The sequence below is a fragment of the Strix uralensis genome, chromosome 6 (genome assembly GCF_047716275.1).
Source record: "Strix uralensis isolate ZFMK-TIS-50842 chromosome 6, bStrUra1, whole genome shotgun sequence".
NCBI lineage: Eukaryota > Metazoa > Chordata > Aves > Strigiformes > Strigidae > Strix > Strix uralensis.
The window spans coordinates 11,442,446-11,456,997 of NC_133977.1; the positions used below are offsets into that span (position 1 = coordinate 11,442,446).

At 44.1% G+C, this 14,552-nt stretch overlaps 1 protein-coding gene across 1 annotated transcript in view; it reads right to left on the bottom strand.

Annotated features, from left to right (window-relative positions):
- Positions 1-2,762: 2,762 nt before the first annotated feature.
- The window catches only part of TMEFF2 (transmembrane protein with EGF like and two follistatin like domains 2), a 133,278-nt gene continuing 121,488 nt past the window's right edge, over positions 2,763-14,552 (bottom strand). Inside the window, exons 8-11 of the mRNA XM_074872739.1 lie at positions 11,475-11,598; positions 9,792-9,950; positions 4,436-4,522; positions 2,763-4,029 (exon numbers count right to left, since the gene is read on the bottom strand). Coding sequence (XP_074728840.1) covers positions 3,933-4,029; positions 4,436-4,522; positions 9,792-9,950; positions 11,475-11,598 — 467 coding nt within the window. The 3' untranslated portion in view covers positions 2,763-3,932. The remainder of the gene's footprint in view (positions 4,030-4,435; positions 4,523-9,791; positions 9,951-11,474; positions 11,599-14,552) is intronic.

Below are 14,552 nucleotides of genomic sequence, written 5' to 3' on the forward strand. Positions count from 1 at the left end.
CCTTCTCCCCACGTCCACCCGCCCCCTCGCTTAACCTGCATGTGGGACATCCACGCGTGCACGCATCCCTGCCTTCAGCACGTGGACCTCTAGGCTTGCACCTGGTAAGTGTCTGCAAAGTTGAGCTGATCTCGTGCTTGTGGGGGAGATGAGACACTGATGGCTACAGCAGCAAAGAAAAACTGCCCCCATGTCTTTGCATTTGAGGTAATTACAGCTCCTCAGCATGCAGTGTGCAGCTAAGGGGGCCAGCAGCTAGAATAGGATGTCCAGCCTCCCTTCATTAATTATATTTTTGTAATGATAATGTTATGTAAGTCATGTCTTACTATCATTGGATGGAAGGGAATGATAATGAACATCTGATCAGACTTTATTTTAAGGAAAAGCACCATGATGGAGAGGCGTGGAAGCTGTGCCTGTCCTATAGTGCAGCGTTTGGGGTGGGAGAAGGCGAGAGTCATGTGTCACCCACCGGCTGCCATCAGGCTGTATGTACCTACACAGGCGGTGTCTTTTTGGGCTGGGATCCGGCACAGCGGGCTTGTTCACCTGCAGTGGTAGACACTGAGGGGTTGAACATCATCTGAACATCTCACGCTGGGGAGGGCAGGTGGGCTCTGCTCACCAGCACTCAGCACGTGCCAATACTGTGCCTGGCTTTATTTTAAGGACCAAGGTCAGGATGCTGTTGTGTAAATGCATCACGTACAAAATAAGCACACGGCTTCTTGCTCAAAAAATGCTACAGGCTGAGAGGAAAAGCCTTGGGGAACGGGTGTGCCAGCAGTCCTATTTTTACCAAGTGGTTTGGCCTCCTTAAAACAACAGCCAGGCTGGCAAGTGACCGCAGGCTATTGGGAAGTCAGTGGTGTGCGTTGCCCAAGCAGTCACACTGTGTGGTATTACTGGTCTGGTCAGTGGTTTTGTACATCTAGGTCTTCTCTTGTGTGGCTTCTAAAGTAAGCGTGTGCTGGAATGTGAGGTTATTTACAGGTCCCACAGTGCCATGACAAAAAAAGCCTATGAAACGGCCAAAATAAATGGATTACCACCTCGCCTGCCCCTCCCCCCCCCCCCCCCCCCCCGCCCCGATAAGGAACAAGAGCTTGTTCTTGTTGGTGTAAGAGTGCTCTGAGAAGTGGACAAATGGCAACACATCAGCACCCCTCCATGTGGCTCCGGGTGGAGGAGCTGGGCTCTGCCTCTGTGTGTGGCACTGTCCCCATGGCTGTGGTTCACCTGGCCAGGTCCTTCTGTGACCAGCCCACCTCCCTTCATTTAGTGAAGTTAAACTGCACAAGGATTTTCACATCTTGAGTTCTGGCCAGTGTACAGCTCTAACAAATGCACTTCACAAGGATTTTCACATCTTGAGTTCTGGCCAGTGTACAGCTCTAACAAATGCACTTTCCAGTCCCTTCAGAAAAGGAAAAAGCAACCCCAAATCCACGTCTCCATATTTGTTGCTGTGTTCGGTACAAGTTCTGCAACTGTTTTCTGTAGAAATCTCCATTCCTGTGTGTACAATCCAAGATACTATTATTTTCAGGTTAAGTTTGAAAGGCCCAAAGAGGTCTAATGTTCGGTGGGACCTGCCCTCTGTGCAGTAAAACCAAAATCACTTTCCCCTCTCTGCCCTCTGGTCTGCAGCAGTTCTTGTTTTCGCAGGTGTGAAGGCTTTGTGGCACAACACTGCAGCTGGGGATGCAGCTAATAACACCTCAGAAATGTAGGCTGTTTAGGGATTAAATGTGGTCTTTCACAGTGAAAGCAAGGCAAATAACTTCAGGAAGTTTAGAGATAGTGTGTCAGACTCCTATTTTCACTTCTAAGCGATGTTATGCTATTTTAGGCCAGGCCAAGCCTTGCCTTTTTTTAGTTAGGTTTATTGCTATAGCTACATGGCGGTGTGTATGTGTTAACATTTGATTTTTGTATCTAATGTAAGTGACTGAAATAAACAATCCAGATCTGATAGTCCCAGTGGGGGAACTGACATTTGGATTTGGCTCCAAATCTGTGGTTTTGATGCTTGTTAGACTCTAACACCTCACTCAGTACAAAGCACGGGGTGGGGGGGGTGTGTGTGTGTGTGTGTGTGTGCAGGGTAGAGCTAAGTTTGCCATCTCCAACCTAATCCTCAACCTCACGCTGAAGTGCTCCTTGGAGGGACTCGCTGCCATTGCTGCATTGGGTTTAGCTGATGGAGGGATCTGTAGAGGGGCATTATAATGCCACTTAGGTATCAGTTTAATTAAGAGAGCTTGCAGCCTCCCTAGAACGGATCTTGTGCCTCCAAACCTGTACATCCCAGCGCTGCTGGGCCTGGGTTCCCCTCTATATCGTACCACCCCTGCTGAGCCTGTGCGTGGGAGACAAAACCAGCAAGGACTGGAACAAAGAGGAGTATTTTACAGTGAGTCTGAGCATGGAAATGTCCCTGTGGTCTAGCAGGCCAGCATCATGCCTGCTTGCTGCCTCTGCTGTGCATTCTAACCTGCACCATCACTCTTCTTATCTGCAAACTTGATGATGGGAGAGCTGGGGGTGAGGTCTGAGGAGCAGGGAGCGGCTGTAGAGCCCCCCTCTCCCTCTGCCTTGCCCCGGCCCACAGCTCCAGGCAGCAGAAGGTGCCTATAGGGCCAGCAGCCCAGCGCTGGGGGGCTGCCCTGCACCGTTGTTGTCTGCCCCGCTGCCTGCGAAAGCACCGCACTCCCACTCCCATCAATCAGCACAGACCAGGTGCCTGGAAATATCTCTTGCCAATCACCTTTTATTACCTTTAAAAAGCCAAGAAACCCAGAACAAGACAAAAACTGAGACCGTGTGAACAACATGCAATGGATTCACTTCAAAGCAGGCTAGGGTGGGGAGGAGACCAAAAGCCATGTTAGAGTAGAAGTATCACTTCACCCATGTCTGAAGGCCAGATCGGGTGGACTGTCACCAATGGGGTTGGTGGTGACTGTTGTGAGTGATCGGACTGATGCTGAAGCAGGAAATGGAAACACACTCATGAGCCATCATCCCAGGTAACCCCAGAGCTGACTCTGACTCAAATGCCATTTCTTACATGGTGATGACAGTGAGAAATACTCCTAACTCTCGTCATGGGTGCTTTCTGCCTAGGCAAAGTCTCTGGAAAGGAGCAGCACAATGAGTACTGTTACAAGGTATCTTTAGTTCAGTGATGTTATTTAGTGTGACTAGTACTCTGATAGTCAATTAGTGGAGTGGATGTTATCTAGCAGGAGTGAAGTTACTGCACTCTGCCCTTCAGTCTCACTCTGCCGTCTTCAAAATTCATAGCACAAACTAAAGCAATACTAGCTTCTCAAAAGAATGTGTTTTGGAGAGTTTCAGCTACCATGGAAATAACTTTGCATCTTGTCCATCATGTGGATGTGACAAAACATATGCCCTTATTCTCCTGAGGTATAGCCAACATTTGAGTTCATTACATTTAATGGAGTAGGGTCACCCATAAAGTTATTCGTAAGGTGTTTTCTGAGTGGTTTTCACCTTCTCTTTGAAAAAATAAATTATATCAGCATGTTCACGAGGTACAAATGGTGCTGGCATTTCAGCTGTTACTATGTTATTAACTTTTTTAACCTAATAATTTTCAATCAACAGTAAGAAGCAATTTTCACTCACTCCAGTGACCAGAGTTAGAGATTCTGCAAAGTGTTCTTGTAGCGTTCACCTTGACAGACCCCTAATTCCCTCCCAAATCGAAACATTACCCCTGACACTCTTGTCGCGGATACCAAGAATTTCCATTTCCCCTTCGGTTAGGATTTAATTTATAAGGCAAAGACTTCCTAAGCTATGGGAGAGTAAAGATAGATGGTATGGGAGAAGAAGGCTGATGAAATGTAGTTGACTCCGGATCTGAAATATTTTATCCCTCCTCAATGTAGGTTAAATTATTCTTCACCTTTCCCACATCCATAATTGTCGCTGATCTTGGACCAACTCAAAACCCTACTACTGAGTTCAGTAGACTCAAAATTGCCACTAGAACTGGAAAAAGAAAAAAAAAAGAAGAGATTTGTTAGTGTCCATATACAATATCCCAAGACTATACACAGCTATGAGATACAGCAAATTTAAGAAAGGCAATTTTTTTCTCATCACTGAGTATTTATTATATATAACAAATACATGAAAAAGAAAAAACTATATTGTGTGATATAAATAGTTTATTTACATTACAGAAAAACATCAAGACAATGTATACTATTTCAAATATATCCATACATAATCAAATATAGCTGTAGTACATGTTCTCATTGGTGTAGATTACCACAAATGCAAGGCAACATGTGTAGATCTTGTCTTAATCTTTTGTCTATAATACTGTATTTTGTAGTCCAAGCTCTCTGCAGTTAGTTTTGCCATTGTGGAAACATGCGCTCTTTAAATTAACCTTGTCGATGCTCTTGTTGTGTTGTCTGAACTGTAGTGCCCTGTGTTTTGCTTCTGTCTGTGGATTCTGTTGCTCCTGGGACATTTCCTGGAAAAGAGAATTGTGAGAATACACAGCTCATAACAATGTGCCTGCTCAAGAGGTGGCAAGGGCAGCAGGGGACGTGAGGGTGAGAGAGGCATCCTCCAGCCTGTAGCGCACTTTCTCTTCAATGAAATGAAATGGGCTGGCTAATGGCAATGGTACCATAAAAAAAAACAACCCACATATTCCATAAAACACACTGTAAACAAAAATATGGTATGGGAAATTTTAAGATTCCTCTCCTTACTGGTGAGCAGTGGTGACTCTGCTACGTTGTGACAGCCCCAGCTGCACCACATTTCTCATCTTTAAATAATGGATTTATTTTCAGCAAGGCACAGGTGGAAGATTTAGGATGGTCTCATGCTCACCTGCTCAGTATCCTGGGTCTGTGAAGTATTTACAAAGTTGATGCGGGGCCTGCTTTCTGAGGAGCTAAGTGTGGGCAACCCCTATTAGTCTCCATGGAAATGGTCCATGCTCAGCTCATTAGTGAGCACCTACTTTACTTACGGGGCACTGCACTGTGCTCCTCATGTGGCTGCTTAGCTTAATGTGGAAAGCAATTGCACTGGAAAGACCAAAATCTTATTTTCCTCTGGATGGCTGCAAAAGCAAATCTCTTCTGCCTTGGGACCTCATGGTGGTCCTCAGCAAGGGCATGTTTCAACCTTTTACCTGCAGCAGCATCAGCTATGGGGATGCTACAAAGCCTTTCCCCTTAACGGAAAGATAATGTGTTTCTGGTTTCCTCCCACAGAAAGGCACCCTTCGACAGAAAGCATGGAAGTTTAGTCCCAGGTGCAGGCCACAGAAAATTCTAAGCAGCTGAAAGCCAAGGGGGTTACGGGAGAAACTGTTGAGCAAGCAGAACCACAGCAAGGTGACCAACACCCACTAAAAATGCTTGAACTTTTTGCACTTGTGGTATCAGTAGGAAAACAGTGAGCTACAGAAATACAGCCAGCAATAAATAGTCCTTTACTCAGGGTGATCTAGTTAACATTTTGCACAGGAGGAGGAACAAGCTATTCCTAATTCGGCCATGCATTTGTTCTCTTTCTTCAGGTGTAGCTCAGTACAAGATTTTAGTCTGGGTGAGCCTCGTTCTGCCCTCTGTGTGGGCAGCTACACAAGAAAGACTGGAACACCTTCGTGGAGTGGCATGACAGAAAGCCCCATGATATTTCAGACCATACTGACATGGAAAAAAATTCCCTTTATATTGGGCTAACTTATTTTTCTGTTACAGGAAGGCTTTCAGTGGGACCTTGTGAAACCCTAGGGGTTATGCACTGGGGAGAGCCCACCCTCTCAGTGCACTGAGAGCTTAAAGCACTTGCCTTCAGCTTTGTGTCAAATAACTAACAGCAAAATAAAGTGAAATAATTTTTTACGGACCCCTTAAAATCAAAAAGGCCATATTTTTTTTTCCCCTGTTGAATGGGAGTGATGCTATAGTTTGGTGACGCCAACTGAAAGGCTAAACAAGAGCATAAGGACTTATAAAGCATTTCAAAATGCTGAAATACAATTATACAACTGTCTAACAAAATATGGGTCAGATTGTCCTGACTCGCCTCACTTTTAAGCCAAAAGGACCACCCCCTCATGAGAAACTGTGTGGCTGTGCACTATATTTTGCCTCGTTCCTTTCTTGGAAGCAGTAAAGTAGGCTGCTATCATTACTCCAGGAAAAATAAGCCTGCGTCTTCAGCGCGCTCGGAGGTCATGGCAGAGCTTTCATTATGAAACTAATGCAGACTTTAGCTGTTTTGCGATTTCATGACAAACTCATTATTCACTGTGTGCTCCTAAAAAGGCGATCAAAGTTTCTGAGTGAGTCAGGGAGCGGTTGTTAGCAAACACAGGGCTGATTCACTGAGCCGCATGTCATGTGCGCGCTGACAGCCTCCCAGCCCCGACTGTCCCCGAGCGGCCTCTCCTGCCCATTCAGCCGGAGCCTGCCCAGCAGGACCTTGCAGCGCTCCGTGGGAGACAGCACTGACACCTCCACACGCTGAGGGACAGCACCGCTAAATCCTGCTGCAGCGGCCAGCAGCCACACGGTGTGACTGAGCTCCCAGGGGTTCCTCCCGAGTCCCCGAGGATGAGGATGTACACCAGAAGGCGCAGCCCTGCTTTGCCCCAGCGCTCAGCCATGAGAAGCAGGGTTGGGGAACCACGCATGGGAAGCCACAGTGGGCACAACCAGACCTGTTTTGTAAGAAACATGGAGGTACCAGGTGGCTGGGGGATGACCAGGATGGTCAGCAATCCCAGAGGATGCAGCCGTGCATTCCCAGAGAACGGGTGGATACCGACTGCTCCAGCTGGAAGCAAGGAGATGAGCATCTCATAGGTGCTTTCTCAAAACTGACATTGACAGTTATCTATACAGTCACTTAGTCCAAGGTCGAGAGAAATCGATTAAATGCAGAGGTTACTCCAATTAAGATGATGAAAAAGCATCTCTTAACCAAAAATGCCCATGTTTTAATTGCATAATACACTATGCTACCCATTGATGGAAGCCTGGGAAGGCTCCAGGGCCAGATACTGACACCATGACTGCTTAAATGCAATGCTACTGCATTTACAGGTAGGCTGTACCTCAAGTGCATCTGGGTTTCCTAAGAGGGGTGTTGGCATTTAACCAGATTTTTAGACTTAATCATCTGCTAAAATTGAGTGACAGCTCTTCCTTGGTCCTTAACTCTTTAATCAAAAGTTCTTTGTAGTGCTCCGTGTGTGGGATGCATTCATTTATGAACACAGCAGTTATATCAGCATAAACTAGGTACCGGAGCACAGGCTGCCTGCCTTCCCTCCATTGATGCTTGCTCACAAGCTTGAGTTACTCACAATGTGATTTGTAGCAGGTAAAACACATTATGCATTCATTTTTAATCAAGTTATTTCTTCACATAAATAAGCTGCTGTGACTAAACATTAGGGAAGCACTAAAAATGCAAAGCTGTAAAGAAAACTGCTGAGAATCATTATGACACTAGGCCATACCTATATTATTTACCATCCTCCTTCACTTTTATCATTGCTTCTCTTTTGCCTTACATCTAAACTAGAAGTCTTTGGGCATGGGGACTGTGCCTCAATGCTCCACCTCCTCCCCTCCATACCTCTTGACCTCTGGCCCCCTACTCCTCCACCCCAGCCACTTATTCCCATTGCTGGCACTAGTGATGAGTAGCCAGGCAGCCAACCTCATCAAGGAATCGAGCTGCTTAAAAACAAATGATCAGTTTTGTTGGTTGAATTTTCAGCTGATTCCGTCCCCTGAGTGTGTTCATTGGGTGGCTACAGAAATGCTAATGGTGGCACAAGAGCACTGGCAGGATCAAGTGCCCAGGAGCCAGGGGAAGGGGCAAGGGCAGACTGCCCCTGTTAGCAGCACAGCTCATTTATTCAGATTAAAGTGTCTGTGCAACAATAGCCCTAAAAGTGCTTGGGAATTGCTCAGAGCCTTCCAGCAATGGAGGACACCCCATAGATTTGCATCACTGTGCAGGTATGATTTTAAGAGCAACAACAGTAACGACAGCTGAAAGATTTACAATTGGTAGTCTTATGCAGCTCAAATGCAGGGTTTGGACAGAGTGCACCAAACTCATTTGATAAATTAATCAGGTGAAGCTGCACTGAAATGAGAGGCAAACAATTTGGCTGCAGTGGAAGTTTCCCTTCTTTCTCCCAGGAACCTGGCAGGGTAGTTTTAGTACTTTCAAGAGTTCAGGGTCGGGAGTTCAAACCAGTACAGTCAGGTTCTCCACAGCAGATGACTTAAAAAACTCAATTACTTATGCGTGTGCTGCCACAATGCTCTCTTGTCATGTGTATTTCTCTTAGGCCACTTAAGGGTACACTTTTGCAAACGTATCTTGAATCATTATGCTGGGATGGAGGACACTCGGGAGTAATTACATGCATTATAGAAAAAAAGTCAAAAGATCATAAATTAACTTGGTTACAAAGTGTGCAGGAAAAGGTACCATCTCTGTACGAAAACAGTGTGATGGGTAAATTGCGCTACAGTACCAGATCACTCAGAGCACACTGTCTTCATTCTTCAATACAAAGTACTCTGTGTTACTGCATCAAGGTGACAAAACTAGTCACTCGACAAAATGATACAGAGCATTTGTTCCATTATCAGTTACTACACCATCTTCTTTTTCTTACTACACACTGCATTTTTGGTTGTTTGAATTACTTCTGTGAATACCATCATAATCTACAGCCTCATTTGGCATTTACCATTGAGTTGATGGACTCAGCTTGGCCAAAAAAGCAGCTACCTTTCATCAGATGGTTTTGCTTTATGCCTTTAGGCCAGAGAAGGATTTATGATTTTTTTTTTGTGTGTCTTTTCCAGGAACAAATGCTACACTTGTCTTCCAGCCAGGTACTGCAACATAGGGACTGAAATATCTGAGATTTTATTTTCTACAGAGGTATGATACCTGGCTTTTATTTTTTGGGAATTTATTTTTGAGAGTGATTTATCAGTGTTCTAGCTGAATTAATTTAACCTCGTGATTTCTGAGAGAAGCCTGAAGACGTCTGTAGTTCAGAACTTACCCCAAGCCCTCCCCAAGACAGTAACATAGTTCAGTGGGGAAGTAGAGGAGCAGATGTAGGAGGGGAAGAATTGCATTTACCCCTCTCATTCTGAACTACCCAGGGGCTGTGATTTCCATTCAAACAACCCTTTCCTCTTCATTATAGAAAAAATAAATAAATCATATATGGCTTGGTGTGCCACCATCTAGTGAAGACCTTAAACATGTACAGTACCTTTGAACATGTATACAAGCCTAATGAAATCATTTAATCAACAGGATTGCAAACAGGCTTAAAAGTTTGTATGCTCTGCCTGATTAGGACTAAGGGAATGGGCCCTTGAGGAAACCAGATGGAGATATGATTAGTTTTATTAAGTGTTGATCCAGCTGCTGTATTTATATTCCCCTTATTTATATGAGCAATATTTGTCCAAGCATCTGAATACAAAACAGGAAACTTCATTTGCTGTAGGCACCGTTGCTACCTAAGTTTGATTAAGATGGAAGTAAAAATTCATAATAATGAAGCAGCACTGACTGGCTGGACCAGACGATATCTTCTGTTTGTTGGTGAATTAAACAGCATTTGTTATCAGTAGTGTCACTGCAGAAATCTGTATAATCAGCGGACAAAGTAGGAAAAACAAAAGTCTTTTCTTTTTCTATTTCAAACTACCAGAGATACTGACCTTGTAATACAGAGGACTACAACACAGATGATAGCAATCTGGATGGTTCCAATCACAGCTGCTATTAAGACATATTGAAATCGTACTGGACCTGGAACCACATATAAAACGCTGTAGTCCTTTTTTTCACAGTGTTGTCCAGTATAGCCAGCATCACATCTGAAACAAAAAATAATTTTTCCAGTTACATCTGCTGCTTTTAAAGAATGCCAAAAAAAAGATATCTGAAAAAAAAATAATCAGTGGCCTAAGCATAAGCTTATGTATTTTTTTTTTCAGGATGGGCCCCCTCAGAGAGAGCACCAGTGCCTCCTTGATGTTTCAGAGGGAAGACTTCAGGTCCTCAGCGTCACCAAGGTCTGCGAGATTGAATGACACTGTGATAGTGCCAGGAGGTGCCCAGGGGACTGGGACTTATCTAGTATCAAGTGGAACTACTTGCACGCTGTGATGAGAATCCATTTAGTTCCTTGCACAACATATTTTAGATTTCTCCCTTTCTTTGGGGAGGTGGGGGAGGGTGAAAAGCCATCTAGTTGTGGCTCCTTATGCAGATTACCCCTAAGGAGGTGATAAGCAATCATCCAAGCTCCATATGAAATGTGATTAGATGTTCCTGCAAGTGGATACATCATTTACATTTTGTCTGGTTGCTATAAAAAACCCTCTGTTGATGCTGCAACCAATGCCACCTGCTGTGCTGCTCACCAGTTCCCATCCTGCAGCCTGACATCTCCCCTCTGTGATTTTGGGGAGATGTTCCCATTTTAGCTCTTGCCCTGTTTCCCCTAAAAAGCCCAAGCAAGAAGATGCAAAAATCCAGGTCAATGGCAGCAGCAACCGTAAGAGACCAAGACAGATTGCTTGGGCTCCTCTCAGAAGTGTTAGTGGTGCACTAACCCTGGCGGGTTAAGCCTTGAGCTTCCACCATTTTCCTCTCCTGCATGCCCACAGCAGCCAGCAGCTTGAGGAAAGGACATTTTCCAGCTGAATGGAGAACCTAAACCGAAGCAGTTGCAAAGAGCAAAACGTGCCCTGCCTATTTGCAGGATCTGAGAGAAGCTGGCTTGAAGATCTGCGCTGGGGGCTAAGTCTGGTCTGTACCATTGCTCTCCCAGTGCAATGTCCCAGGAAAATGGTGCTTCATGTGTAATAGTCCTTTTCTTTGCCACCAGGCTGCTGGTTGGACTTCAGAAGTAATATCCCCACCTCTGCAGGGAGGCATTTGCTGCAGAAACTCCTGCTTCCACTATTACTCCTCCTCCCTGCCCTAACCTCCTCCAAAGCCACCTCCCACACGAAGGAGCCACCTTGGCCCCAGCTCGCTGCCCCACGAGCACCACTCCTGCCACAGCAGGGACATACCCCTGGTGGCACTCCTCTCCTTCAGACTGAGGAGGCTACCTAGCAGCTGTCTGAGCACTTTGTGAAGTGCTTTTTAAAATATATCTAAATATAACTGAAGGTTACTAAGTGTTTTTACAATCAATTAACATTGTGCATAACTCAATACACTTTTGCCACATAAAATGGGGACATTGTTGAATAATTTAAGTCTAATGGGTTTTGTAGCACAAAGGGCCATGGTTACCATCATTTTCCATAGTTTATCTAGATTAAGAATTTCTGTAAGTCAGTATTTTCATGAATATAGCCTTTCCTCCTTGGTAGGAGAAGGGTTACCTGCAAGACGGTTCCAGCATGTTAGTGGAGTGCTCACACTTGCCATGCATGCAGAAGCCATTGTAATGCTCTGGACAAGGGATGTAGATCCCTCTTGCACTTTCTTCCAGTTTATTTGCATTCTCTGTGAACACAGGTGAAGGGAACGTTAAGCTGATAATGCAGGATAGGGTGAAATGATGGAAAGAACTCAACATATAAAAGAACAGAAAATCAGAAGAACAAGATGTGAAAGATGTTGTTTATGGGACGCAAGAGCAAGCGTTTGCACCCTGAAACAGGTAGGCTGATACAGATGCAAAGCGTTGCAAGGTTTTCTGTCATTCTTTTGCATATCTAATTCCTGTCAAGCAACAGCAAATGAGACACCAGAAAAAATAATCTGACTATTCAAAAACTGATTACAAAATAGCACATGAAAAATGCCTGATCATTTCTGCTATCCTCTGTGAACTGTCTCCTCACACCCAGGCAAGGCTTGGAGGAAGACTCCAGACATTTACACGTAATATACCATAACAATATATTTGGTCATTCAATACAAGATATTCAGAAAGATAATTCTATGGCTGAAGTAGAGGAGCAGGACTCCACAGCTGAAGTTTATCATAAGTGCTGCACGCCCGTGCCCCAGCACCTGCTGGCCTCCTCCCTGTCCCACAGCACAGGTACCTTTAAACTAGTTTGACTTTCTGTGCCTACTTCTGCAGCTGTTAGTCACTGAGACTCCAAATCCTCGAAAATACTTCCCTCCATGTAGCCAGGAAAATGGAGGTTTCATTTAGTTTTGAAACAGGTATGTGCTCAACATTTACATCACGGGTTGAAATGCAGAGTGTTACTTGCAATAAATTCACATGAATTTTGTAGGCCACTGAGGTGTTAATTAATCTGGGTAATTTTGGCAAATTCTTCCATTTAACCAATACTTGTGATATCTCAAATGGTACAAATCCTTTTTCTGTGATAGTATCGTCTAGCCACAATTAATTAAAAACAGAAGAAAAAAATCTCATGATAGATATCTGAGGAAATGTAGTTTGCACACAAATAAGTCAAAGCATTTGTATCTTCCAAAGGAAGTCCCCAAGTGTTATAAAGCAATTGCAATTTGTGTTCTGCCTCCCAGCCAGTTGTGCCAGCAGTAGGTATGCTTAGGTATTATCCCACCTTTGGGAAAAGTGTGTGCAGCACATCCAAGATTCAGATTTTCATAATGAATTACTTTCCTGTCGCTGCTGTCCAAGGAGAGTTTTAAGAGTCTCTAACAACTTGCACTAATGAAGTTGGTTATATTGTCCTTATGTTAAAACAGGCGAGGACAAGTTCCCAGCAAACGAGAATGACATGGCAACCTCTACATCCCTGTAGACAACATTAACTTCTCTTTCATTGTTAGGACTTTGAGGATGTCTGCACTATGGACCATTATCACATCTTTTTAAATGCACATATGTTGAACACAGACCTGTTTGCCTCTCCTGGATCCCTGCTTACATTGGGATCTGTGTGAGGCTGCCATGAAGGCTGTTAATGACAACGCAGCATAGAAGAGGGCATCACGCTGCGGTGATGGTTTGGGGCTGACAGTGGTCTCTGGGACGGCACAGACAGGATGGGCTGATAGGAGGCATGTTACAGGCATGGTATAACCTCCTTTGAGAACTTGCCCAGGAATTTCTGGTACTGGAAAGAGGTGGGAGCAGAAGCTCCATTTGGTCTGGTGCCAAACATTTTTGGCTACCTATCACACTCGAAGTGAGACACTGGCTACCAGCATATGAAATATATACATAGAGAGTTATCATCCCACCAGGACTTCATGTACGTTGCTTTTTTCCACCTGGAAATCTTCCCAGAACAGAAAAAACACGTGTGATGTGTGTCAGCTATCAAGGGACTTGCCCAGTGCACACACATAGATCAAAATGTGCTTGGGACCTGTTGGACTCCATACTCATGTAGTGATCATCTATGTACCATGTCCGATGGTTTCTGGGTGCACTGGACCTCTGCTGTGGTCCACATTCAAATATATTTCTGTCCATATTCTGTCTTGCAGAAGCAAGAAATATAGGATCCTCATTAATATGCATTTTTTCTATTGTGGAAAATATTACGCCATTTCCTTCAAATCTTCCATTACCAAGAGGAAGTTTGCTTCTTTTCTGAAGAACAGGAGACTGCTCTGCACATGTGTGTGTTTCTGTGTGTTTCTCTGATCCTTCCTTCTCAGGTACTAAGATATCTCCACGATGTCCGTGCACCACCACCAACCAGTGTGAGAATCCCTCCTCTCTCAGATGAGCCAGCAGTGTTGCTAAAATGGTAGAATACCATTTGGTTTTTTTTTTTCAAAGGCACGCTTCAAGATGGTGAAGGAAATTGTTACTTTCAGGACAGACTAATCTGCTAGGACTTGAAAGGGGGACCAGGACCTCTCCCAGACTTGCAGATGCTCTCGCTGTGTGTAGGCTGTAGGACTGTTAAAAAGAGGAATGATTTTTCCTCCTCCTGCAATCATGTGGGTAGAAACTGTGTTTTCTTTAAAAAGGTCTCTAACATACTTTAAAGTAAATCTAGGATCCTGCAGAACTTGTAATTACACCTCTGAGTGTAATGTTATGATGGAAAATGCTTTACTGAATTAAAAATGAGATGGCCCAAGCTCTTCTAGCAGTTCATAGGATAAACACTTCATACAGGAACACTTGTCATCTGGCTTGGAAGAAACCACAAAACTTAGACACAAATTGTCTGTAGCGCCTCATTTTGACTGGTGACTCCTCTAAAAGTGTTAAGGATTGAACATGAAGGCAGAGAGAGGAAAAAAAACTGTATTTAGTTTGATACAGCATTTTGGTCATTTGAAAGACAGACCACAACGAAAGCATCATTTACTTCAGAAAAAGAAGTTCCCCTCTCTTCCGGCACATTTTGAATTCACACAATATAATTATCCTGCCTCAAAACAGGTTATTTTTCTCAATACACAAAACATCTTTTCAGATTCAAAATAGAGATCCAAACACCAAGATATGCCTTAAAAGTTCCTTCATATTAAAACTGTTCTCATTC